The following is a 26,950-nucleotide window of genomic DNA, read 5'->3' as shown; positions in this document are numbered from 1 at the left end:
CTGGGGGCCCTGGCACAGTCGCTTCTCTTCAGACCGTGAAGCAGGGGTGACCTTTCCCCAGACAATGGCTTCTATTCAGTGTGGTCTAGACTGACCTGACTGGCAGAGGCTGGCCACATTCATGACTCTGGGGGTTCGTGGAGATCTCCGCAGCTCAATGCCCCTGCAGTGAGAACTAGAACTCCCCATGTGCAACACACTTTCTCTGTATCACTATTTCTTTCTCTCTCTCTGTCTTTTCATCTTTTTTTTACCCTCTCTCTCTCCCCCTCACTCGCTCCACTCAGTGTAAAATCCCTTTTTGTTGTCGTAGCTTCAGAGCTGAGTCAGAGCAGGTGACCTCTGGAAGGAGGTCGTTGAATTGATTTGTATATTTTTTTGCCAAACACGCTCTCTCTCTTCCTCTGTGTCTCGCCTCTTCCCCCACATCAGGAACCTCGGGGAGCTGATTGACCGCTTCGTGGCCGACTTCAAGGCCCAGGGGCCGCCCAAGTCCGGCACGGAGGAAGGTGGCGCGGTGCTGCCCAGCTGCGCTGACCTGTTCGTCTACTACAAGAAGTGCATGGTGCAGTGCTCGCAGCTCAGCACGGGTGAGCCCATGATCGCCCTCACCACCATCTTCCAGAAGTACCTGCGCGAGTACGCCTGGAAGATCCTCTCGGGGAACCTGCCCAAGTGAGTCGTCCCCCACTCACAGCCTCTCACAGACTCACAGTCTCTGGGGAAATCCCTCCTCCAAATGGCTTGACAAAAAGAAATGCACTGTTACAAGTCATACTGTATGTTGTGAGGGGTTGTTTATCCTGTGGTGATTCTCGGAGAGTGTGTGTCATCTCTCTGCGGCCTCATTGGTCATTCAATACCACTCTCTGACAGCAGGAAAAAAACACGCTCTGGTGTGGCTTGACTTTGTGTTGTCTTTGGGAGTTGAAAGGCTGCCCTTTTCTTCTCCCCAATAGCTGTGTTTGTGGTTTCCCTACCATCGCCGTGGTGTTTTTGGCAGGAGCGGAGGGTTGCTTTTAGTAAGGGGGGGCTTGGGCTGCTTTTAGTAAAAGAGACGTCACTATGGTAACAGTCGGTCTCTTGTCTCTGGTGGAACAGGACGAGCACCAACAGCGGGGGTCTGACCATCAGCAGCCTGCTGAAGGAGAAGGAGGGCTCCGAGGTGGCCAAGTTCACCGTCGAGGAGCTCTGCCTCATCTGCAGCATCCTCAGCACAGCCGAGTACTGCCTAGCCACCACCCAGCAGGTGAACACACACACACACACTATGTACATATACATAGTCATACATAAGTACACACATATACAGTATATATGCACATACACAGATGCAAGTCATGCACATGTGCACACAGCCACGCACTCAGATGCAACACACACACACACACACACACACACACACACACACACTCACTCAAGCACATCCTTGACTCAGATTCCCTGAGCGTTCCCTGCAACTGTGTGTTGGAGGACAACTGGTAAAGATCAAGTATTTGCCCTGGCCCTCCGCGTTGTGTGCTTCACCGGTGTCTGGTTTCTGTCCCCCTCTCAGCTGGAGGAGAAGCTAAAGGAGAAGGTGGACACCACCCTGATGGAGCGGATCAACCTGTCCGGCGAGATGGACACCTTCAGCACGTAATTAGCACTTTAGCACAACCATAAACGCTTCAAAAGCCCACCATGTTAGATCACAGACCACAGAGACACACACAGGAGATTTGGCAAATAAAAACCTTACGGCTCTCTCTGTCAGTCCGCAAGACTAGTGGTGTGTGTGTGTGTGTGTGTGTGTGTGTGTGTGTGTGTGTGTGTGTGTGTGTGTGTGTGTGTGTGTGTGTGTGTGTGTGTGTGTGTGTGTGTGTGTGTGTGTGATTTCAAAGATGGTTTATGAAAACCACGGCTCATTTCCACTTGTGTGTGTGTGTGTGTGTGTGTGATGCTTGGCTTGGCAGGGTGATCTCCAACAGCATCCAGCTCTTGGTTCAGGATCTGGACGCTGCCTGTGACCCCGCGCTGACAGCCATGAGTAAAGTGAGTATGACTCAGCCTCCCAGAGTCTCCCTGAACTGAGCTAAACCGTAAGACTTCTCCAAGTGCAGCGAGACTGAAAGGGATGGAGGTTTTGTTTTTTGCCTTTGTTTCTGTCCTTGTTTTGGTCTTTTGAGGACGTAAATCCAAAATTCAATAGCCTTTGTTTCTCAGACGTGTTTACTACCTCCTGCAGTAAGTGATGGCTTTGGTGTGTGTGCGTGTGTGTGTGTGTGCGTGTGTGTGTGTGTGCGCGTGTGTGTGTATCAGATGCCTTGGCAGAGCGTGGAACACGTGGGAGACCAGAGCCCCTACGTGACGTCCGTCATCATGCACATCAAACAGAACGTTCCTATCATCAGGGACAACCTGGCCGCCACACGCAAATACTTTACGCAGTTCTGCATCAAGTTCACAAAGTAAGCAGGACGCAAGAAACATCCTTTTAACTGGGGCAACTTGAAAGTAGACACGTTGATATCTCTAAAATGTTCCATGCCTGTGTATTGTGCTCTGTGTCCAAACCTAATGATTGTTCTTTATTCACAGTTCATTTATTCCCCAAGTTCGTTGAGCATGATTTTTCTAGAATGTTCCATGCCTGTGTTTGTTGCCTGCAACCTAACCAAATGTGTTCTACTTCATAGTTCATTCATCCCCAAGTTCATCAACCACCTCTTCCGATGTAAACCTATCAGCATGGTGGGAGCAGAACAGGTGAGTCTGAGACAAGACAGCAGACATGACTCCACCTGACGTCACCAGCCACAGGTTTCAACCACAGACGGCCGGACTAACAGCTGTCGGTTCTGTCTTGTAGCTCCTGCTGGACACACACTCATTGAAAACAGTCCTGCTGGACCTGCCTTCCATCGGATCACAGGTGGTCCGGAAAGCTCCGGCGAGCTACACCAAGATTGTAGTGAAGGGGATGACCCGAGCAGAGATGATTCTGAAGGTAAGTTGACCACAGGAACTACATTTCCAGAACGACCATAGTCTCTGACCACAGTCATCACAAACAAACACATTGCTGACTATTTTACAGTGCTCTACTGTATTCCTATTGGATATGTTATCAGTCCATCACAGGAGAGTGTTTTGTTTATCATATGCCCATAAAGAGGCTGATGGCTCACTGGTTTGCAGGCATTTGCCTCTCTGTGTTAATGAGTCTACGTGGGGGCCAGGAAGTGGCCCTCTCACAGCATGGATGCTGCTAGGGGCCTGTTAGCTGACCAGCTGCTCACAGGATTCCTGTCGAGTTACTGTCTTGTTCTCGAAGCTTTGTGAGCATGCACCCACACACACACACACACACACACACACACACACACACACACACACACACACACACACACACACACACACACACACACAGACATAAATCTACATTCAGTCACACACACAGACACTACACTCACTCCATTTTACATGCTCTGTCACACACACCTGCATGTGTGCTCGCACACACCCATTCACACAGACAAACACTTAGTCACAAGTCACACACGCACACAGACCACTCGCATAGACTCAGCATTGCTCCCTAATCCGCCGCCAGTGCAGTCTCTGGTTGGCTGGCCGGTCTCCGCTGAGGAAGCCGGATGGAATGCACAGAGGCAATGGCGCGTTTACAATCCCACCCCCATATCCCCCTAACCTCCCCACCCCCCGAGACCCCCCTCGCTGCCTCCTCAATGTCGCCTAGCCGACCCACCGGCCCAGCCCTGCCCATCTCGCCCTGACCCCTGTCTGCACGCTAGCCTTGCAGGTCCCTGGCCACTTGTTAGGCTCCCCGGGGCTTTCCTGTTGCCGTTCTTTAACTGCCAGGAATTCAGCCTTGATCTCTCTCTCTAATGTTCAAACAGGGACTGGCCTTAATCACGCAAGATCATGCAAGCATTACATTACACATGCCTTTAGAGGAGTGGGAGAAATAAAAGTGGGATTTGATGCTGATAAGCCTTTAGTTAGTTACAGGACAACATGTCATTATTTGATAAAGAACATATCCATTTAATCCACTCCTCGCCACTCTCCATAGTTATGAATGGTCATTGTTAACCACATCAAAGAGAACTGTTAGTTGAGTCGTCTGTTGTTCTCGGCATTCCCAGACACGCAAAAGCCATTTTGTGCGTATTTTTAAACTGGAATGGTGCTGGGGGGTGTTGGGTCTGCTAGTCCCTCTCAGCCTTGGCGTCTTTGTCATCGTGCTGAGTTGTTGACAGTCCAGACAAGTAAAGATGAACACGTGTGAAGCAGAGGCCCACTGAGGTCCCGAGGAGAATGTGCTGCATGTGTTTACACTATACAGCGCTCCTCTCTGTATACCGCCGACTCCTGAAGTGTGTGTGTGTGGCGGGGGGGTTGTAAGTGTGTGTGTGTGGCGCATTGTGCGGATTGAATCTGGCCTTGGACTGTGAAAAGGCTTACAGTCAGGCCTACAGATTTTTCTTTTCTTTTTTTTTTTGTTGCAAAAATCTGGTTAACATTTTAATGATTGACTTTGTGTTGCCCCAGGTGCCTCCCAGGTAATTGCTTCCATCTTGAGTCTTGCTTTTTTTTTTTGGTTCCCTTTGTGGATCCCTGGGAGCCTCACTACAGATAGTTAGCATACTAGCGACGGGCTGTCAGGCATTGAGGAGTGCGCCACGGCCTCGTATTGGAACGGAGCGCACTGGTCCGCTGCCTGTCCTCACTCGGGAGTTTGCAGCCAGGCCTCCTCTGAGAGCCTGGGCGAGAGCGCCGCGCTAGATAAATGTCTGTTTCAGCGTGTGGGTGGCTTGGGCGAGCGCCGGGTGCTTTGGTGTGGAGATTGGACTCTGCCGCCACCGTCCTCGAGGCACGTTTCCCTAGAGGAAGATTGATGACCTCGCAGACGCTAAAGGAAGGCTCCACATCAAGGCACTCACGCTCTCTCTCTCTCTCTCTCTCTCTCACACGCGCGCAGAAGGGCGCTCGCTACAAAGCACAAGTTTTTTGGGCAGATGATCTGTTTACAATCCCCCCCCTTTTCTATTCCCTTCAGCCCAACTGGCTTTCCGACTTGTTCCAAAAAAACCACCCAAACCTCAGAGAGAGAGAGAGAGAGAAACTAGAAGAAAGAGAGAGAGGGTGAGAGAGAAACAGAAGGGGGAGAGAGACGTGAAACTGTCAGAGAAGCGAAAAGAGGCCGTGCGGGCCAAGTGTGCAGAGCGAGCGCCTGTGAGACGTGGCTGTTTTCCACAGCCGCAGGCCTGGCCCCCTCACCTCATATTGTGGCTCTTGCAGGGGAGTGAATGGAAAGGCAGTCCCAGCTTTGGCCTTTTTCCTCTCTCTCTCTCTCCCTCTCCCTCTCCTTTTCTCTCTCTCTCCTTCACGCTCTCTCCTCTTTCTTTCTTTCTTTCTTTCTACAACAAGGCCCCTCCAAGGCTTTCCTTTGGCCAGCCTCCAGGATGGTTGCCAAGTAAATCACCGTTGTCAAAAAGAAAGGAACCTTTAGAATTCCAGACAATCCTCAGCGTTACAAGTCGCTTTTCCGTCTGTGCCGACTGCCGTCGTGAAGATCCCAGGCCTCCACCCCTCTGAGAGCAGAGAAAAGGAAAAGGGGGGGAGGGGATGTTACAGTGTGTGTGTGTGTGTGTGTGTGTGTGTGTGTGGGAGAGTGAGAGGAACAGAAGGGAAAGCGGGAGCATGTGTGTGTATGTAAAGAGATCTTGGGATAGAAATGCTGGGGGGTGGCGGGTGTTGCTCCAGATATTCTTTTTCACCCCTGTAGTATCTGTCAGCCATGTGTTTTGTTACAAATATGAATAGTCACCAGCGCCTCCCCCCCCCCACACACACACAACATACTTTACTTACACACTGACTCTCTCTCACACACACCACACACACAGTCCCACACATAAACAGCATTTCCAAAGAATGGGCTTGCGCCCCACTTAACCTTTTTACTGATGCTGATTTGCCCAGACTCTCTCATTACACCAAAAATAATTACCGGTGAGGCTAATTCAGGCTCATTCAAGCATGGAGTAATTGCTCTGTAAAAATAAAAGGCGAGTGGGGCCCTAAATATAGCCTTCAAGTGTTGGGCTTTGTTTTGCAAGCCTAGCCATTCGCTAACTGACTTAATACTTGCTACAGATCCTTGTTCTGCAAAGCCCCATGTGGGAGCCATTAGCCACTGAGTCGTCCTGTGATTTTGCGTGGTGGAGGAGGGACCTAAAAAACCATATTGAGCCCCAATGTGCAGACCAAGAAGGGAGTGTGTTTTTTGAGGCTATCTCCATCGTTGGCACCCCCCCCCCCCCCACCACCCACCCCCCTCGTCCTCCACTGACGTGCTGCTCTGTTCTTCTTCCCAGGTTATCATGGCCCCTCACGAGCCAGCCGTGATCTTCGTCGATAACTACATCAAGCTCCTCGCTGATGGAAACCCGGAGACTTTCCAGAAGATTCTCGACATGAAGGCAAGCTTGGCTAGGGTTTGGCCCCGCTTAATTGCAGGCTGCAATGACACGTACATGTTTAGTAGTGATGCATGTTTCTGGGAGTCCTATGGCTCATTATTCATCAGCTGACCCCTTTTAACACAACTCCCACAGTTTGCCACGTCCCACATTGGTGGGTGGTTTGGGTGTCTCATCTCTGGGAATGAGTAGCTCAAACCTGATTAGAAACATTTCAATGGTTTCTCTCTCCTCAATCTTGCACATACTTTTCCTGTGTTCTCTGTCATCTTTCTGCTGGAGTCTCTTCCAGTCACTGCTTAAAACGTAACTCTCGCCAAAATGCAACCTGGGGTCTTTTTGTAAATGTACCTACCCGAGTCAAACTTTCGTTTAAAAGCATAATTAGGATGGAAGTGCCACTTTTAAGATTGACCGTAAAAAGAAAGAAAGGTTTTGAATTATCTCACTTTAGCAGTTGGTTTTTCAGCTCGCTGCCATCTTGCCAGTCAAGAAGTGAACCTTTCCTTTTAGAAGTGAGTCTTTCTTTTCTGTTCTAACCAAGTTTGACTTGTGTACATTCACAGGCTTTTTGGCGATAATTCCGCTTTAAAAGTCTCTCTTCTCATAGTCAAGTCTCACGGTCTCTACCCTAACATGCCTGCCTCTTGTTATGTTTATGTAGTGTTAACCTATTTACTCCTGAAATGCCTGCTAAAAACGCCTATAGAATCCTATGGCATTCTAGACTAAATAACCTTATTTCCTGAGGGTTTTCTGAAAAAATACTAAGAATGGTCAACGTCTACCAAAACCTTACTATCTAAGCCTCTGCACACCTAGAAACATGAAATAAAAAGCATGCTGCGCTACGCAGCAACAGGCGGGAGATAGAATGTTGCGTCGTGCAGCATCCAGCATGAATGGGTTAATACATAGGCCTCCTCTTTATATCTGTCTCTCTCTCTCTCTCTCTCTCTCTCTCTCTCTCTCTCTCTCTCTCTCTCTGCAGGGTCTGAAGCGCAGTGAGCAGAGCAGCATGATCGAGCTCTTCAGGCAGAGGCTACCGACACCCCCCTCGGGCAGTGACGGTGCTCCTTCGCTCTCTTTTAGTGCCCCTACGCCGGAGCAGGAGTCCTCACGCATCCGCAAGCTGGAGAAGCTCATCAAAAAGAGACTGTGAATCGATGAAGTGGACACACCACCACTATGGCCGATGATCTGCAACCCTCCAAATGCCCCCCTGCCATCCCTATTCACCTGCCCCCCCCCCCCCACCCCCGGCCTTTGCATCCTGCTTTCCCCCCTGACGCCTGGTTCTGTGTGTCCCGTTGGCACAGCCTTCCATATCACTGTTACTTTGGACTTCTCCTGGGAGCCCACAGCACTAGCTCTGAAGCACTCATTATTTTTTCTGCCCTGCTTGAGTCATGTACATTTGATTTCAACTAGTCAAGGGCTTCAGAATCAAGTGGCGTGCTCAGTCAGGAGTGTGTTTGAGAAAGCAGAGATGCAGACTGCTCAGTGCTGTGGATCGCTTCAAGTCGGACTTTAAAACATTGCCATATCACCCCCAGTAGTGGTGGCATCAACAGCAGCTAGCAACAGCATCAATCAAGCCTTAGTGTCATGGACTAGATGCAAATGTAATTACACTGTAGTTATACTTTAACTAATCACATTTGTTGAGATTTTTGGTGGAGGAGCTTTACTGCCGGGAGCGGGCAGGGAGTTGCTGGCAAAGTCATGATTGTGTAAATTTCCTTCCTTGCCTTGAAATGAGTTTTGTGATTTTTTTTCTTTTTCCGGTTGTTAGGAAACGTCCTGAGTTGCAACACGTGTAACTCTATAAGTGACCTCTGTGTCCTTCTCTGTTCTCTCTAACACTAATACCCTTGCCTTGCAGTCAGTGTACTGTATGCCAGTCATCGCTCCGATTCCTGAAGAATATGTTTGCACTTAAAAACAGAATCGACAGCCATTAACTGGAATCGGCCAGAAAAAGAAGCCTGCTGCTACTTGGCTCCAGTCCTTCCGGCTGTGGAGCCTCTCATCAAAATGATTTAGAGGCAACACTTTTAAACACGTCCCGTCCCCAGCCTCGGCCTCTGCCTCGGCTGGCAGCACCCGCCCCCCCCCCCCCCCATGCCCCTGCTCTGGTTCTTACCGCCGTGGAACTTGTAATCAGCAATGTTGGGAGATGGCTCTCGCCCATCTCTGTGCCGAGTGGGTCGTGGCCCAAAGTGAACTCCCCCCGTTTGCTGTGTTTTTTCGCCTACGAGGATCTCCAGGCGCTCTGCGGCAGAGGAACTTGGGATTTCCTGACTCCCAATTAGAGACAAACCAGTCACACACGTTTGGCTTCTCGGGGGGGGTGGGGGGGGAGAAACTCCCCCTGGTTGGTTTAAAAATTGAAACCAGTGTGTCTGTTTTTCCCGCTTTACTCGTCTCTGCACTGACCCTGTGCCAGGGCCGTAAGACCGATTTAACGCTCTCATTTGTTTAAGTCCCATTTCCCTTCCTAATCCAGTCTGCAGAGACCCCATCTCTTTTTATGTAAGAATCTAAAAAGAAGCAAGCTAGCATGCACAGCATACGAGAACCAGGCAGAGAATGAAGGAAAGAGAGAGAATGACGGTAAAAGGGTTGAGCAAGAAAACGGCATTAGAGTTGACGGTGACATTTACCTCCCTGTGAAACGGCAACTACAGTAGCTCTGTTCATCCCTCACGCGGACGGTTATGTCATATTGTCATGTCAAGCATTTAGTTTACGTGACTGCATGATTCAGTCTCTGGGCGAGCCCTGTATGGAAACTGGAGAGAGCTTGGACACTGCGATGCCTCTGTGCAAGCAGCTGAGGCCTCTATTTTTTTTCCTGTCTGCATTTCTTTTTCAGCAGTTGTCAGAGATTTGTGGAGCCCTTATAGTACCTTCTTTTCAAATGGCATTAACATATTTCTGCAATGGAATGAAGGCAAACATTTGCTTTGAATAGTTGAGATTATCAGTGAGATTTTAAGTATTGTGCAACTGGGATTTGTGCAACTACATAAATTGCACTCCTCGTTTGTGCTTTTGTTTAATAATATTAACATTTTGTGTTTGTGCTGTTGCTGTACACATTCCTGCCTTGTGTCAATATTACTATATAACTTTATACTGTCAAATTGTCTAAGTCTAAGGACAATGATGAAGTGGCATAATAAAATGTCCTAGTCAAAAAAAGACTAGTGTATGTTTGTATGTATGCCCCGTATAGTGAAAGTGCTTGAAAGTGATAAATTACTAGTGTTTTTCTCTTATTCAGCTCGTGTTTATTTTTAGCGCAAGAGCACTGAGAAATTTCCCCAGCTCTTTTTTGTGTTTTCCGAAATCGCTTGCTCCAATCAGCAGTGGGAGGCAGCTTTAAAAGGCGTTCCCTTCTGTACGTTTGCTTGTAAAACAATGAACGCCTTTGAGAAAAGGCAAGTTTGAAGGCAGGCGGGCGAATGGTGCCTTCTCCGGTGACACCAAGCTACAGACACTCAACTTCAAAGCACGTAGGACTTCGAACTTATTTGAGGCTGAATTCGGAAGAGACGGTGTCTGCCCATGGTGCTATTCTTTGAACGACGGAAAGGACAAACCAAAAACCCCTGTAGTCATTTTTCAAACGGACTATACTGCTGACGGCTGTGGGGTATACGACATTTCTAAGCAGCTTAGGTAGTTGCAAGGTAATTAGTGTCACATCGTATGCTAATCGTTTCTTGTGTTACCCGGCTAAAAGGAGTTCACTTTGGAAACACCTGGGCAAGGACACAACTAAGTTGGTGCGGTGGGGATATTCAACGCGCCTACGTTTATGTAAACGCTCCTTGTAAACGGATCTATAAGCCACTCAATTTAAGCGTATCTTAAAAGCGATGGTGGGTAGACTGAATCTACAAAATGTGTCTGACGATGATCCTTTGGATATGAACTTCAAGGCTGAGCGGGCACTTGACAGTCCGGACTCCGGACTGCCTCCAAGTCCCAGTCCAAGTCCCTGGTTGTTGCCTGTCGGCAGTGAGAGAGGGTCCGGGAGTTTGGCTTCAGAAGACGAGGGCAAAGGGTCATCAGCGGTAAGATTTGATCAAACCAGTAAATCGAGTTTATTGGCTGCAAGCAGAAAGCAACTCTACATAAGAGGTTGTCTGAAAATGTGTCCCAAGTAGGCTACCAGTGAGAAACTAGGTCATGTCCATTTAAAATTGGGTCAGAAAGTGTTTATCTGCCCCCTTCATCAATAAGTGACTATTTCACACAAATTACTTTCAATTGAACTTGGATCAAATAAGTCTGTTTTTTTTTTTGTAGACTTGCATTAAAAACTTCAAGTGTAGGCCTATTCCACAACGGTGCCCGTTATCCTACGGAGAAGGAATTGAACTTGACCCACTACCACCAAAAGAAATAAGGTACTCTTGCCAGCTGTGTAGGCTATACGAATGAGTCATGGCTTTAAGTTTGTCATCAGTTTGTTTATGATGTTATTGATGTTATTGTGGTTGTTCCTTTTTTGAGGTCATATTTCACTCAAAGTTTGTGTATCTGACTGCTTTCTCTGTGCAACAGATACACATCATCGGTGCGCTACGACTCGGAGCGCCACTTCATCCACGACATCTCCATGCAGCCCTCAGGCCTGGGGCTGGACCAGTGCAGCCAGACTGTCTTCGCACTGCCCAACTGTACCTGGCGGCGCTACAAGACCGAGGTGGAGCTTCAGCCGAGGCAGAGGGTGCAGCGTTACCAGAGCACCACCATAGTGTACCCCAAACACGCCCGCACCATCTACACCACCCAGCTGAACTACGACGGGAGGAGGTTGGCCAAGCGCTTCCTCTCCAGTGTAGAGCTGGAGCCGTCCGACAGTAGGGCTCCTCAATAAGTGAATTTGAGACCGGAGAGAGCTCGGCATGTCTCCAAAGAAAGGGTGTCCCAGATCTCTAGGTAGTCAGTTGCCTGTTTGTCTCCTCCTCGGGATCTTGAGTAGCTTTAAATGAGAAGTCCCGTACCAAGATGACTGAAGCACAGAGCTGCCAACACTTTGAACTTTGCCATTTGGCATTTCAACAATTTTAGCAAAGAGTTTCTCTTAGAAGTTGAGGACTGACTGAAGAGGTCTTGAGTTAAGATGAATGGGGGAAGGGGATGAAATTAATGATGCAGACTTTTCTGCATTTTAAAGACGTGATGTTGCGAAGGTTTCATGTTGTACAGCAATTGAAGACGAACCATAGCTTCTGCACTCATCAGAGGTTGATTTTGCAAGAGCATCGGCTTCATCTCTCTCTCTCTCGCTCTCTCTCTCTCTCTCTCTCTCTCTCTCTCTCTCCGTTCAGTCATTTGCCGAAGCTGACTGAAATGCTCATCATTTCACCTGGTCTGTTTTCACCTTATAATATAAACCAGTAGTCGAGTCTCTATTGTCCTGTGTGGCTAATTTGAGGCATCTACAGTCACAGATGGATAGATTTGAGGTTAAAATGATTACAGGGTATTGTTAGGTATTTTTGCACACTCACACTGGTATTGAGAATATTGTTTCTGTGTATGGATAGTAAGTGCTACAGGCAAACCCCACTACAGTCTAGAACAGACTCACTCTGCAGTTGTACTACTGTAACTATTGATTTGGAGGCATCAAAGCCACTGCTTTTCCATTTGGACTCATAGGCTGCGTAGTGTAGCAGACTGCCAGTGGTGGTGCAATTGTGAAGTTATCATGCTGAAGTCGTTGCAAAAGAGGTTGTTACAAGTTTTAAGCAAGATTTTAGATTTTAAGACATTTGCATTGTACTTAACTGTTTTTACTAATTTGTAAATCAATCGGTTTGCAGTAGGCCTACATTAATTCTGTGTCCTCCCTAGTGTTGTGCTTTTGTATTTATTTTTGTTGTTCGTCAACACCACTCGTCTTTCAGATACCTATACACTGATGTCTGTTGGTGGAACCCACTGAGTTTAAATTTTCCCACAGGAATTCAGATGTTCAGTTTCTAAGAGGCACAGTTCTATTGTTTTGCCCTTAATGTAAATACATTTCCTTTCAATTGTCTGTTGAAAATAAATACTTTTTTTTTAAGAACAAGTGTTTTTCTTGGTTAACATGATTGTCTTTAACACACAGGGAAATGTGTTTAATTCCATCTTGTGCTAGAATGAATTCTCAATCACAGCTTGTAATGTTAATTTCAAGGGGAAATGAATCAACTTTCACAAAAGACGTTGTAAATGTCTGGTCTGGTCTGTGTGACAATAATGCCCCCTGCAGGATAAAATCAGTTCTTACGGACTGCTAAAAAGAAAGTAGTTTAGCCTTGTTAGAGAGTATTCAGTATTATCAATAGGCTATTTTCGATTTTTCTGTGCTTAAAATGTCTCTTGTTTTCTTTAAAGTGTGCTTGTAATATAGATGAAGAAAATATAAGTTTGTGATTCGGGCCTCTTTTTTCCAGAAGAAATACACTTGTGAAATGTGAAATAATTATGGATGTTTGTGGCTTGTGTACAAGAATCTGTTCTACATTCCTTTGTGAAGGGGAAATTATGCAGATAAAAAGACTTAGAGCTGGGTAGAAAAAAAATGCACTGAGTAGGCCTAGAAACGCACCACTTTCCTGTTTTTTTCCAGACTCTTCCAGTTATGCATTGTATTTCTCATTCTGCAAAGAACACATTTGGTGGGGCTATAGAATAAATTGTTCAACTGAATTACCTTTCTCTTCTGTTTGGTAATTTCACAGAGCAATAGGCTCGTTCGTTGTGAGAGGCTGCGCAGATCTGAACATACGTGACGCATGCTGGACTTTAGTCGGGGCCCGGCTGCTTTACCACCTTGAACGTGCCAGATCTGCGCACCACTGTACGAGCTTGAATATGCTCAACTCAATGCGTAGGAAGGAGGGGCGTGGACTAGGAACAAGTTCTGGCAATGCACCCAAACAAACTGAGAAGCATGTGAGCTGCGTATGACAGGGCGATACAACTGGGAAGTTGATCGCTGTTACTGTTATGTCACAGAAGAAACCTCGCACTTTGAACATCACATCAATCATGGAAGAAAAATCAGAGACACGGAATTACATGAAACATGTAGAACTTTTAGGAATACATTTTGAAAATGGTAAGTGTATTCTTCTCTAACTGTTAATTATAAATTGCTTCTTGTAAAATGACCAGTTAATTTCTCAATGATCTGCTCTATTGTGAAAGCAGAGCTCGTACAGACTCCCATAAAAAATCATGAGAAAGAAGGGAACCATGAGGACAACATAGGCCTAGGTCTACTCTATGATAGGTAAGCCTAAGCCAAGTGTATGCAATTGTATTGGCAGTTGTCTGTCAGAACTTTTGTCAAATTAACAGACTGACTGATGGTGTGATAGGTTTGAGAAGAGTGCCACTGGTTGTGGGTCGGACACCCGTAGTGATCCAGTTGTGGACATCAGATGTCTGAAGAGAAAGCAACAGACAGAAGTGCACCCCAGCCCGATGGAGAGGTTCCGCCGGCGGCATCTAAGTGTTACACTATTGTGTGAGCAGTCTTGGTGTGAGATGAAGGTGTCTTTTGGACTTCTGAGACCACTGGTGAAACTAAAAGAAATGAAGAAACCAGAGGTTAAGGCTGGAACCACCATACATCTGAGAAGACGTAAGATCAAAGTTACAATATGAAGCCTCACTCACTAATCATGTATCTGGTAGCTTTCAAAGAGGTTTATTTGAAGATATTGCAGCCTTTTAAGCAGAATTCATAGGCTCATCTAGGAGAATTAATTTTCTAATAGTCTAATAATTATAATTTTTCTCTAGAGCTGGAAGTTCACAACATTGTTCCAATCCAAGCCCAGTCAAGAGAAGATTCTGAAGCCATCAAACTTCTCAATGTGATGCACATGGTGTCATTATTACAGGAAGGTATGGTATAAAGAGGGCAAAAATATAGGACAAGGGAATGAGTTATCCAATTTAGTTAGATAATATCAATGTATTATTGTTATATTACCAATAATAAGTATTTGTCTTATCAGTACATTTTCATTCACAATCTGTTTGGCCAGCACACAATGTGCTATAGCCTACACAAAATTATAATGGATGTAAAAAATAATTTCAGATATGATCTGTTTGGAATTATGAAGTTCGAGAGGTTTCCAACACTCTTGTTGTTAAAGTAGTTAGTTGTTAAAGTTTGGATATCAACATAAGAAAGGTTTTTATGTAATGATAGTCATCAACTTCCAGTGGAACCAGTTAAAGAGAAAAATATGAAGCTCTTAACCAGTTAAGAGAAAAATATGAAGTCCCATAATGAGTGTGAAGTTTGTAGAGTGAAGGATTACATAGGGTTGTGCTAGTTTGGGCCTTCTATAGGTTAAAAATACAAGTTGAATATGTAGAAAGCATAAAGTCACTAACCCTATTTAATTATGAATTCCATTCATACACCACAGGGCAGTGTGTACGGGAGTTTCCAGTGTATGGGGTTCTAGAGGGAGTGTTTCTCATGGGCGTCATCGATGAACTGAGCTACAATAAGGAAGGAGAACTTGTTCTTAGCGAGCTCAAAACCCGTAAGGACATGTCTCTCCCTGGCGAGGCTCAAGCCAAAGGCCATCATCTCCAGGTACCCATTTTTACTTCCGCTTTGGTGAAATTGGTTAAATACAGCCTCTACCCAACCTTTTACCAGTTATATGCGTGAATAGGTAGGATAGGATAATAGGATAACTGTTACGTAGTTTAGGTGAGTTGAATTTTAGCATATGTCTAAGCTATTCATCCTGTGATAAGTCAGATCCATTTGATTTTAGGTGGGACTGTATAAACTTCTGTTTCATGGTATGGTCAATGGGACAGTGAAAAGAAGTGACATAATCAGACACCTCAAACTTGAGCCAAAACAAGTTCTGGGAACTGGGGTCCTGAACTACGCTGGGTCCATGGGCATGGAGGAAGGCATCTTTGGGGGCCTGGTCGACATGGTACTAAAAACGCTAACCTTAGCTAAAGTCGGTGACATCCAACGTTTGAGGCTGGAGTATATCCACCAGGAGTCCGGCATGACCATAGACACGAAAGATGTGGAGTGTGACGAGGCTGTTTTGAGGGGAGAGCTCCGAGATTATTTGGACTACTGGACCGGTCAAAGGGAACCCAGGGGAGTGGACATAGAGGAGGCTTGGAAGTGCAAGCTGTGCCCCTTTGAGAAGAGTTGCCACTGGGGAAAGGACGAAGCTGAAGCCAGTCTCAGTGTTGATCCTGGCAAGAAACCGAAGTGATGTCCACATATGTTGAACATTATGCTCTAATGTAATGTCATCAGACAAACTTTATTTATTTATTTTAATTAGTCAATTATGACTACGCTAAACTAGGTTTGTGTGTTTAATCATGTTGCAATGTAACATTTATAATATTTTTATTCTCTGGAAAGAATATTTATTGGACCAGCTGCTAGTAAAGCAATGGAACATGTGTAATCAATAGTCTACCTGGCCAGTGGCTTTGGGTATAGTGAGTTCACTATTCACAATTCATCTGCACACAGACAAACAGCAAACAGTTTTGTCATTGCTTTACTGTATTGAACCATTGTTGTTGTGTAAGATATTCTAAAAGTTATTAATGATTGTGTATGATAATATCATTAAGTTATTTTAACTTATTTAACTAGTATGTTTGAATCTTTGTAATTTACTAATCAAAATGGGTGGAGCAGAGCTAGTAATCAAGGATCTTTGGTTACACTTCTGTGTAGTATGTGAAAGGAATATGGTGACAGTAACATGGTGATGTTGTGATTTATGTGATTTATGTACCACTGCACTCTGTTAAAGCAACACAAAGCCTGACGCATACTTTATTTATCTGAGGTGCCAGCACACATAGAGGGAACTGTAAGTTGCTTTAACTTGTTTTTATAAGAAGACAAGAAACAAATACCACACATTTAAGGTCATGTGAAACCTTTATGGCTTGTCACATTTTTTTCTAACTGGAATAAACAGCAAAAAACTGTAATCTGTTAGAGTATGTAGTCTAGTGAAGCCACACACATTCTGCTGTCATTTTAATATGATACTGATACATTCAGTCTCTCTCTCTGCATCATTTATGCATCATGGTCTCAATACAAAAGTGCATTATGACAGAAATTGCTGACAGTTCTCACCAAGCCCCACTAGATGGGGCAGTAGTTCTAAAATTCTATTAGGCTACGAACTGTGCCTTTATACTTTCAGAGAACCAACTTTATATGTAGGTTATATGGTTATGTGGTTCTGAGTCTATAAACTGTTACATTTCTAACTACTGATCTGTAAAAAAAAAAGCATGTAGATTGAATTGACCTTCAAGATGATCCCTCCTTTCCATGATATGGCGTGCCCTTTACCTAGGCTACGACAGAGGGAACACAGTAATGAAGAAAAGGTTAATGAGAGACATTAACAAGAACTTTTTTTCATTAGTCTCTAGAAAGGATTCGGAGGAGTGAAACTGCTGTTAGGTCTAATTCGATGGTGTGTGTGTCTGGAGTGTGTCCTCATCAATCTGACACAGAGACTTAAGGCATCATGCGTCTGGCATTTAAAACAGTCAAAACAGAGACACCCAGAGGACTGTCTCATGTGGTGCTATCACAGGACAAAAGTCAGGCAAACATCCCAAGGCCAGTGCAAACAAAGTGGCTAAAATGTGATGCTTGGTAATGTCACATGTCATGTTTTTTGTAGCAAGGTACTACATACACACACATACATACACACACGCACACACACACACACACACGCACACACACACACACACACACACACACACACACAAAGGGAGAAAGAGAATTCTTCACAAATATGGTTAAACAAATCTTACTGTGCCCTCAGTGAAGGATGCCCCTATATTCTTTAGCATAATCCTAAAATATAAAGCCTACTCTTTTGACGTCTAGGGAGCCTGAGTAGGCTTCCGATAAATCTTAATACCCCCAGAGCTGAAGGCTCTGCCTCGCTAATTTGATCTCCTGCAGTAGTCTACTCCCTGCACTCCGCCGGGCCTCCGCACGGGCCTACATCACCTAGCGACAAGACAGACATACTGACATTGGATTATTATGTGATGGAGTCAGTTCCAATCTATGGGCAAATGGGCTAAGAGCCAGACCCCCTTTACACAATGTTTGCTCTGTTGTATATCAAATGGAGCTGTCCCTCTCTCTCTCATCCCCACCTGCTGCTTACCCGGTCTCGTGGGAGGCTGCTGCAGTATACGCCGAGGCTAATGAAGTCGCTCCGTCTCTAATGACCCTCATTCAGAGCTCTTAAGGGCGCTGCCGCCACTCACCGCCCCACCATTCCCATCCGTATAAAGTGCTCTACCCCTCTCACCCACTCCTTGGTAAACACCCGCTCGTCGGGGATAGACACTCACCACTAATGTGCCACATCGCGCTGGAGTGTTTGCGCAGATAGTGCGTTGCCACCGAGCCTGGTTCATGTTAGACCTAATCAAGAGGAAAGAGGAGTAGAGATGCTTAGAAACTGTAAACATCAAGATGTAAACACTCATTGATTCAGCCCTCATTGTCATTAGGGGAGAGCGGGGTTAGATGTCACACTTTTTACTTAAAATTAGTTTCCACAAAAACCGTGTCCTGCACAAATTCCCTTTCAGGACACAAAGGAAGCCTCATGTGTCAGGTACAAATGGAGGGACCTTGATCTGCTTGAATCCAGTCAGTTAGAAGGATGTGGGCTGTCAAATGCACCTTACGCAAATGTGACAACCATCCCCATCACGGGGTAGGTTGTCACACGCTATGGGGTTAGTTGTCCCAATGTTATTCCAATGGGATAAAAATGAAAAATGGATACATTCTTAAAAATAATGTAAAAAGTTTAATTTCATTGAAATGCAAAACTACATACATCTTATGTGTTGAGAACATGAACAGGAAACATCAAGTATGTTCTTTTCATTAGTATTTTATGTTTTAAGTTGTTTTTTAGACTATTTAGATTAAATCCCTATTGAAACCAAGGTAATATGATGATATAATGAAATACTGAAGAGCCCATAGGCCAACATGTGACAACTAACCCCACAAAAAATGTGACAACCAACCCCAACTGACATTGCTAGCTCTTTTGATGGCCAGCAGCCACATGTTTTAGCGTAGCTATGATGAAAGGTAACTGAATTGTAGCTCTCTCTTTATACTTCTAAATGGTACTAATTATTTTATTGTCAACCCATTGTGTAATGAGTTAGAAGAAAAAGACTGAATGTCTCAAAATTTACTTTTAGACATGAAAAACAGTTAAAGTTGTCTCACATCAAGGTAATAAATCTTTCATTTTAAATTCCAACATAGATGACCTCTGACACTAATTCTGATTATTTCTGTATTAACAGTTTTGACCAGTGCCCTTGAGTGGCTGAGATCTAACACATGTCACCCCGCTCTCCCCTACTGATGTATTTTGCCAGTCCATAGGCCTACTCATCGTGAGGGAAAGGAAAATGGAGAAAACCATTCTTTGGGAGAAAAGGCACAGCTGGGAAAAAACTGAAAGCAGTCAATGAGATAGTATACCTGAGTGTCTATCTGACATCAGAAAAGTACACGCTGTAGCCTATTAAAAGAGAATGCAATGTGATTTGGGGAACTTGTAGGAAATGTTGGCATCATTCCTGTTCCCCAATGAGATACCGGTAACTACCGTACAAGCATAACAGTACAAGTACGGAAACTGAGGTTTTCCTACGTACCTTAGGCCTACTTAATACAATGAAATATTTTCCAGCCCTGCAGCTCAACTGTTCTCGTTTTCTTTACAAGTCTGTCTGTCTCCAGTCACCATAATGGAAATAGGATAAAACATCTCTATTTTCCCCAGGCATGGCTCTGACTGATATATGACTACAAGACTTATAAATACCAGTGTCCTCTGTCTGAAATACACTTGATGCAATTCTATCAATGCTCAGTTTTTTAGGAAATCAGTCAGTGTACTGTAGTGTCCACTGCTTTTGAGGAGATCAGCAGGGAACCTATTGATGCCGCCCACTGCAGGGAAATTGGGAACATCTTCAAAACAGACCGGATTGCGAGTTAGGGGGGATGATAATGTGACGTTACCGTGGAGACCAGGCGGATACAAACAGTCATTGATTTGGTCCCACAGCAGGAACCGACAGCGAAGGGCAGGGTTCCTCCCTGTTCGGCTTGGAGGTCTCCGCAGTGTTACTCAAACAGGCCTGCCTGCGAGCGAGTGACTCAACCCCCGAGAGTAATGCAGTCCAAACCAGCTGAATAAAAATTCTCTGGCCCACGACCAGCGCCACCAGTTCAGCCACAATCACAGTATGTCTGTTCGCATCACCAGTCATATAGCACAAACATGTTTATGTAGTTCAGTCCCCTGTCCTCTCTGTTTCCCCTCTGTGTCTCCCTCTCCACACTCAAGCAGTCACACAAGTATTTTCTCTCTCTCTGTCTCTCGCTCTCTCTCCTTTTGAATGCTTTAAATGTTTTATCTCTCCCACAGACAACTATAAACCTACAGACAAAGCCCAGCACTAAACATCCAAAAACAGCGCAAAAAAAAACTCAACTTACTGCGTTGCAGTGGGATGCCTCCGCACAGGCGAGAATTTTTGGTTGACAAACATTTATGTGGTGAGGCATGTAATACCTACATTATAGAGTTGAAAGGAATGGAGTAAAAAACTTGACGTTTGTTGTAGGTGCATTGTGAGGAGTCAACACATATGTTTCCATAGTTTGCAGTCAGGAACATGTTGTATTCAATTAAGAGTATTTTTAACTGAGCAATATAGGGAATGGTTAATGTGATGGTATATGGAGCATAGTTTTAAGGTATGCTAGTGGGGAATCAAATGGCACTGATCATTTATAGTATAAGTATAAATGATATACTTTTTTGATCCCGTGAGGGAAATTTGGTCTCTGCATTTAACCCAATCGGTGAATTAGTGAAACACAAACAGCACACAGTGTACACACAGTGAGGTGAAGCACACACTAATCCCGGCGCAGTGAGCTGCCTGCTACAATGGCGGCGCTCGGGGAGCAGTGAGGGGTTAGGTGCCTTGCTCAAGGGCACTTCAACCGCAGCCCACTAGTCGGGGCTCGAACCTGCAACCCTCCGGTTACAAGTCCAGAGTGCTAACCAGTGGGCCACGGCTGTACGTTTAACAGACGTTTAACAGACGCTGCTATCCAAAGCGACTTACTATGTCAATTACATTACAAGGGCCAACGTTCACAAGAATGGGACATACATGTTCTCACAGCAACTTTGACCTTTGACCTCCCAAATCAAATCAGTTCATCTTAGAGTCTAAGTAACTAACGTTACGTGTGGATACAAAATGTCACGGAAGAGAAAATTGGCGGTAAAGTTGTCGTTGTCATGTCAAACTATGCTCTACTGACAGTAGACACTAGGCTACTGTAAAACAACGAGTCTCTCAATCGGTGTTCTGTCACCTTCTCCATTTTTTACTTGTTGTCATGGGAAACCACAGGTATCCATCCAGTCCTCGGTAATCTGTGTGTGATTGGTCAGCTGTGATTGGTCAGCTGTAAAAAACAACAGCGTGACGGATGACGTTTCTCCGCTAGAAGTTGGCTTGAAAAAGATGGCTGTGTTTTAAAAGAAGCTGGGGACTTTTTTGAAAACATGGTCTTCTCCATAGGATTATAATGTAAAACAGACACCGGCAGCTGCAAAAAAGATGCTTAGTCTGAAGGTACTTTTAGAGTCCAAGTAAACATTTGGGATAAATTTGAAGCATGTGCCTCAAGGCATTCTTCCCACCTCTTGTAACTTTCACCTCAGGTGGCTTTAACCACCATGTCCTATTCTCTACACCTGACTAACATATGCATTTGTCATGTATACAGACCTTACTGTCCTGTATCTGACCCTAGGCAGATGGGTCAGGCCCTTGAGTCATGGATCTACTCGAGGTTTCTTCCTATATGTATCTTCAGTTCTATGGAGTTTTTCCTCCCCCCTGTTACCCATGGGCCTCTCTCTTTCTTTTCTTTTCTTTTCTTTTCTTTTCTCTGATTGTCTAACAGTCTGTAAAGCACCATGAGACATGTGTAATGTTTTGGCGCTCTATAAGTACAATTAAATTGACATTTAATTGAAATTCTTGAGATATCACATTCACAAGAATAGGACTTTCATGGTCACAGTGACCTTGACTTTCACACACACGTTTCCCACACACGCCCTGCATAGTGTTGCAGTATCAGCTCACCGGCAGGCCCTCCGCACCTGGACAGAGTTACCTGGACCCTCTGTCCTGGTGGTGGCCATTTTACAGCACACTCCGTGCGTTGGCTCACATTTCCACTGGCTCAGAGTATCCACAAATGGCCAAAGAAAGGAAATGGTGACCTTGTGTGTGTACTACTGTACACGGTTTGATGTGACTTCAGAGAGCTAGACATCTGTCCTGAGGGTGTGAGCTGCAAGCCTGAAATCACTTTGAGAACATCGGTACTGAATTAATCAGGGGTTAAAAAACGGTCTTAATTAAACTGGAAATCAAAGACAGCCAAGGGATCCAGTGGCGGGGAGGAGGGGAGGGAAAGCAGATGGCATCTGTGGGTGTTTGTGTTTGTGTGTGTGTGTGTGTGTGTGTGTGTGCGTGTGTGTGTGTGTGTGTGTGTGTGTGTGTGTGTGTGTGTGTGTGTGTGTGTGTGTGTTTGTGTGTGTGTGTCTAAGTGTCTATTCTGGATTGTTTGGAGGCGGCAGTCTGGGGAGGAAGTCTCATTACTGCGTTGATTGATATCACAAGTATTTAATTAAATGGGAGTTGTCAATGAGGATGCAGACAGTCAGGAAGCTGAACAAAGGCCCACCATTTCCATCAAACGCACAGTAGAGCATCAGGAGGCTGTCCACTGACACAGCTATGCTTTTCTGTCAGCTGCTCTTTTGTTCTATTCTAATTTTACAATTTAGAACAACAATTCCTATTCTACACAGTAACTATAGTGGATAAGTATGCAGATAATAGTGTGGATAAGCACAATGGATACTAAGTACACATATAATATTTAAAGGCACCCGTAACAGTTTTTTGACCATTGTCTGAGAGGCCTTCTATAGGCGGCTACCGACCTATGAACTTTATGTGTTCGGGTAGGAACACTGACCCCCCACCCACTCCGAAATCGAAACAGAAACACACTGTCAGTGCATTCCCCTCTATATTATATCTGAGTTATGTTCATACTCTGTTGCAAAAGACGCATATTTAGTTTGTTTATTATTGAGCTTCTCAACTGTAGGGGGACCCCTAGAGAAAATCTTGTTTAGTGCTGCTTTAAAGCTACATTGTGTAATTTCATGGGGTAATTCTTGGGGGAAATTCTCCCATCTAGCAGTGAGTAAACATACACCTTGACCGCATTTGGTTCTATATTACTGCGCTACCATAACTTGATACAAAAGTTAAAGTAGCTGCATATCGGCGTTGCTTGGCAACCATTCAGATAGAGGAAATATATTTCTTGGCGGAAGAGTGATTATCTATGAGTAATTGGGTTCCACTTCTAGTTGCTGTGCCTTTACTTTATGAAACTTTGCCAGGTATTTATAGTTTAGAGTTTTATAGTAAAGAGTTTTAGAAAAGCAATAAGCCACTCAAGTCCATAAGTTACACTGATTCTACAACAGCTAAGGGGGGTTAGCGTGTAGTGCCTAACAATGGCCCTTAGCTGTTGTAGAATCAGTGTAACCTACAGCCTCTCGGGGCTTATTGCTTAATTCCTTCTCGTAATGAGGTTATTTTAGAAAAATATTCGTAAAATTGCATTTAGTAATTTAGTCTGTGAAACTATAGATCATATACTTCATGCAAGATGAATAATGTCGTTATGTATTTGTTATTTTGGCTTATATTCAGCGAGCAACTTATCAGTGCTAATGTTATTCGACAATACTTTACAAGATGTGTAGTTCAAGATAACGCTAATGTGGTCTTCTATCTCCGTACGAAGAGTCAGAGATCATCAGGTGATTCAAAGTTAGGGGTTTCCCGGCAGCCACAAGCACAACTCTGTCGTTCGGCAACTGACCAACAAATGCGAAAGACAGAGCTAGAATTTCAGGTATGTCCCTCCTTGGCTAATGTATTCTAAAGATGGAGGCCAAAACATGGCTGCCGCCATACAGGCGACACTTACGAGAATACTTTGATTTGTTGGTATATTTTAAAAAGAAAAAATGTTTTTTTTTTTTTGCTAAGAATCGACCCAAAAATTACACAATGTAGCTTTAATCAGAATTTCAAGTCAAGTCAAGTATGGTTTCATGTCATGTGTCATTAAGCTGGTAATTATTCTCAGTTGTCGAAAAAAGGATGAGTGTGTCATCCCCAGGCTCTTTATCTCTCTAATGAGGAATTAATTCAGTTGCTATTTTTGGCATTGAGATGTACTGTGGCTGCCTCTTTGTTAGAGAACTTGGAGAGCATATATAGCGATTGCTGAATCAAGATGGATTTGGGGTGAATTTAAAGTAGTAGTAGAGGGCCTTCTCTAATGAACAAAGATGGTTGAAGTTCTGTCCGTTTTTGGCCAAGTGTCTTCTTCAACAATTACTGAAGCAGAAACAAGAAGTATTGACTGCCACAGCTGGGCCTCAAATGTCGTCCAGAAGAGGCCTTAAGCATCCAAATCAGCCGACTCCAAATCCGGTTCATGTCTAAATTAACACCGGGTCAGAGTTGTCTACAGATGACATGCTCATTTGAAATTAATTGGATCCTGATTAAATCCAACAAATATACAGCCTGGCCAGATCTTTTAGGGTATATACATTTTCAGTAAAACATAAGTTGATGTGATTTTGCTCCCTGTGCCATCATACTGTTAGTATTCATAACATATGAATGACGCCATGACGCCTGAGCCCATCCTGTGAATATAAACAACAGCCTGCAGGGAGAATCACTACAGTCCAGTCTAGTGTCTAGTGTCCTGGCACATTATTTGCACTCCACGGCTCCAAATAAGGCAATTCTTCTCGGCATGGATCAGAGAGCTTTATGGACACTGAAATGGACAAGGTGTTCCTCCATATCCATTAGAGGGGCCTAGCGAAAGTGAGATTGGTGCACTCCCACAATTATGGCATTGAGAATGAGCACTCTGTTTCTCCTCTCCTCCTCTCCCTCCACCCTGTCAGCTAGTGCTTTTATGGGTGGATGGATGGGTCTGGTTCTGTGGGCAGAGCAGAGCCAGGGAACCTCATCTCTCCCCAAACAACATGGCTGGCACAAATTACATGGCACTGATTATACACAATGTTCCTTGATAAAGCTGTAATTACACCTTAAATATGCCTGCCACCGTTTCGGTTGTTGCCCCCCCCCCCTTGTTCGTGCTGATAATCGCCATGTCAATGCTGTTGTGGCGGCTTTTGTGTTTCCAGCTTTAGAGTGGCCAAGCTTGGGGGGTTTAGATTTACAGGTGGAAAAAACAGCGGCTGGAGAGGGGCATGGAGGCTGGCACACACCCACGACAGATGCCCTGAGATGCCCTCTGAGTGTTCAGGTGCATGGTCTCCCCTGGGCTGGGTGCTGCAGTTAGGATGGTGTGAGTGCAGTGGGCACAGAGGCGATATCTTTATTGGATTCGTCTTGCATATTGCACAACTGAATTTGATCACTGTATTTTTTTGCCCACTTACTCATTTGTATTCAACAAGCTATGAGCCGGAATGGAAGGCAAGCCTGTGGAATTGGGTTTACCCATAATTCAATAGCTCACCCACCGGCTGCTTGGATCCTTCAGGATCCCAATTGTAGAGTATTTTTAGAACCCTCCTCTCACTGTCAGACGATAGTGAATCTCTGCGATGACGTTGGTTCTTCAACTGAAAGGCCAAGGTTGGGTGGGTAGGAAGTGTGTGTGTGTGTGTGTGTGTGTGGGGGGGGGGGTTGTTGGGGGGAAAACTATTGGATGACCTGCAGAAGGCCCTCTGGCCTTTAGACGAAGTTCAGTGGCCCCCGTGCAACAACACTGCGGCTCTCGGGGGAGTTAACTGGTCACTCTGGGAGGCTGAAGACTTGTTAATCGCCACCAGCTGAGATGGACGGAGATGGCGTGCGATCTGGTGTCTGTATCCAACGCAATTCATTTCCAAGTATGAAACGAACCCTCCGCTCCAGAGGGCTAATACAACCAGATGCCTAAATCATCCAGTAAATGATTTAAATCCCATCAAAATGTGTTAAACAGGTCTTCTCTCCTGGGTATAGACCTCCAACTGTGTGTCACAAGCTGTTTTGATTCTAGAATCTAGACAAAAAACATCGGGACACTGTATATGGCTGAAGAGTCTGGAACAGTATAACTCCCTGATACAAAATGATTCTATCTATTTAAGTGCAACAATCTAATACCATATTTAAATCAGTAGCCTATATTTAGATTACTGTAATACAGACGCTAAGGTTCCCAAAAGAAATGCAACCACTTTCATTTTCATTTGCGTCGCCAGTGTCACAGTCCAAAGTAATTTCCCCATTTTTAAATTTGATTGAGCAAGAGGTGTCGCCCTTTCTGTATAAAAGTAAAGTTCTTTGGCACAGTTGTGGTCATGATGTGCCGAAAGCCAGCCATAAGGAAGACCACTTAGGGAAATGAAGCGGCAAGAGTGAAAGCTTCTAAGGCCCTTGGGTCAGAAAGGAACATTTTGAATTGAGTTCATATCGGGTGAAATATCTAGAATGGACTAGTTGCACGAAAGGCTCTCGGTAAGCTCGTTTGTTTCCTGTGGAGGCAGGTGTGTGTGAACCTGCCGCTATTCTGAATGTAATTAGTGTTCCTTGCATAGGTAGATAGATAGATAGATAGATAGATAGATAGATAGATAGATAAATAGATAGATAGATACATAGATACATAGATACATAGATAGATAAATACTTTATTGATCCCCAAGGAGAAATTCAAGGTCTCAGTAGCATACAGACATCACACACAACATGCACTTACAGCAAAAAGAGTAAATATAAGTATATACATATAACAAAACTCCACTGTACAATACAGACAGTAGAAGATAAGAAAAACTAAAAAACTGTATACTAAATATACTATATAAATTAAATGAAAAAAATCCACAGTGTGCTTAAGGATGATCAAGCATGAGGCACTTGCAGTGACAGGGCCGGGAGTGGGTCTGTAATACTGTGTGCATGGTAAGGTGCTCAAGAGAGTGAGTGTCATGGTGAAGTAGTCCAACAGTAGTCCAACAGTGTAACAGTGCAAGAATAAGGTCTAGAGACCAGCATAAATAAATATGGACAAATAAGAGAGTAATGTATAATGTAGACAAGGAGACAAGGAACATGACAGTAATAGTAACTGAAAAAAACCTTGAAGCACCTTTGAGCAA

At 44.6% G+C, this 26,950-nt stretch overlaps 3 protein-coding genes and 2 long non-coding RNA genes across 5 annotated transcripts in view; 3 read left to right on the top strand and 2 right to left on the bottom strand.

Moving 5' to 3' along the window:
• Positions 1 to 9,773, top strand: part of vps53 (VPS53 subunit of GARP complex) — a 29,161-nt gene extending 19,388 nt beyond the window's left edge. The window contains exons 14-22 of the mRNA XM_042062804.1: positions 433 to 675; positions 1,102 to 1,249; positions 1,556 to 1,638; positions 1,956 to 2,034; positions 2,302 to 2,450; positions 2,679 to 2,748; positions 2,852 to 2,989; positions 6,387 to 6,491; positions 7,483 to 9,773. Coding sequence (XP_041918738.1) covers positions 433 to 675; positions 1,102 to 1,249; positions 1,556 to 1,638; positions 1,956 to 2,034; positions 2,302 to 2,450; positions 2,679 to 2,748; positions 2,852 to 2,989; positions 6,387 to 6,491; positions 7,483 to 7,653 — 1,186 coding nt within the window. The 3' untranslated portion in view covers positions 7,654 to 9,773. The remainder of the gene's footprint in view (positions 1 to 432; positions 676 to 1,101; positions 1,250 to 1,555; positions 1,639 to 1,955; positions 2,035 to 2,301; positions 2,451 to 2,678; positions 2,749 to 2,851; positions 2,990 to 6,386; positions 6,492 to 7,482) is intronic.
• A 100-nt stretch (positions 9,774 to 9,873) lies between these two features.
• Positions 9,874 to 12,605, top strand: rflnb (refilin B). Its single transcript, XM_042062807.1, has 3 exons — positions 9,874 to 10,576; positions 10,812 to 10,912; positions 11,070 to 12,605. Exons 1-3 carry the CDS (start codon positions 10,379 to 10,381, stop codon positions 11,383 to 11,385), a joined length of 615 nt encoding a protein of 204 aa, XP_041918741.1. The 5' UTR covers positions 9,874 to 10,378; the 3' UTR covers positions 11,386 to 12,605.
• On the bottom strand, positions 10,919 to 24,622 carry LOC121683259. The gene is made up of 3 exons (XR_006022715.1): positions 24,612 to 24,622; positions 21,883 to 21,889; positions 10,919 to 11,008 (listed from the first exon to the last, which is right to left on the bottom strand). It is a non-coding gene; the product is annotated as an uncharacterized LOC121683259 (long non-coding RNA).
• On the top strand, positions 13,322 to 16,523 carry exo5 (exonuclease 5). Its single transcript, XM_042062806.1, has 6 exons — positions 13,322 to 13,623; positions 13,716 to 13,797; positions 13,886 to 14,151; positions 14,313 to 14,417; positions 14,954 to 15,126; positions 15,314 to 16,523. The coding sequence occupies exons 1-6, from the start codon at positions 13,512 to 13,514 to the stop codon at positions 15,779 to 15,781; spliced, it is 1,206 nt and encodes a 401-aa protein (XP_041918740.1). The 5' UTR covers positions 13,322 to 13,511; the 3' UTR covers positions 15,782 to 16,523.
• On the bottom strand, positions 14,012 to 17,987 carry LOC121683258. The gene is made up of 3 exons (XR_006022714.1): positions 17,928 to 17,987; positions 16,853 to 16,901; positions 14,012 to 14,093 (listed from the first exon to the last, which is right to left on the bottom strand). It is a non-coding gene; the product is annotated as an uncharacterized LOC121683258 (long non-coding RNA).
• Positions 24,623 to 26,950: the final 2,328 nt, after the last annotated feature.

Source organism: Alosa sapidissima, chromosome 15, assembly GCF_018492685.1.
Source record: "Alosa sapidissima isolate fAloSap1 chromosome 15, fAloSap1.pri, whole genome shotgun sequence".
Lineage (NCBI taxonomy): Eukaryota > Metazoa > Chordata > Actinopteri > Clupeiformes > Clupeidae > Alosa > Alosa sapidissima.
Note: the sequence above shows the minus strand (reverse complement) of the source record. Positions and strands in the feature narration are given on the sequence as shown.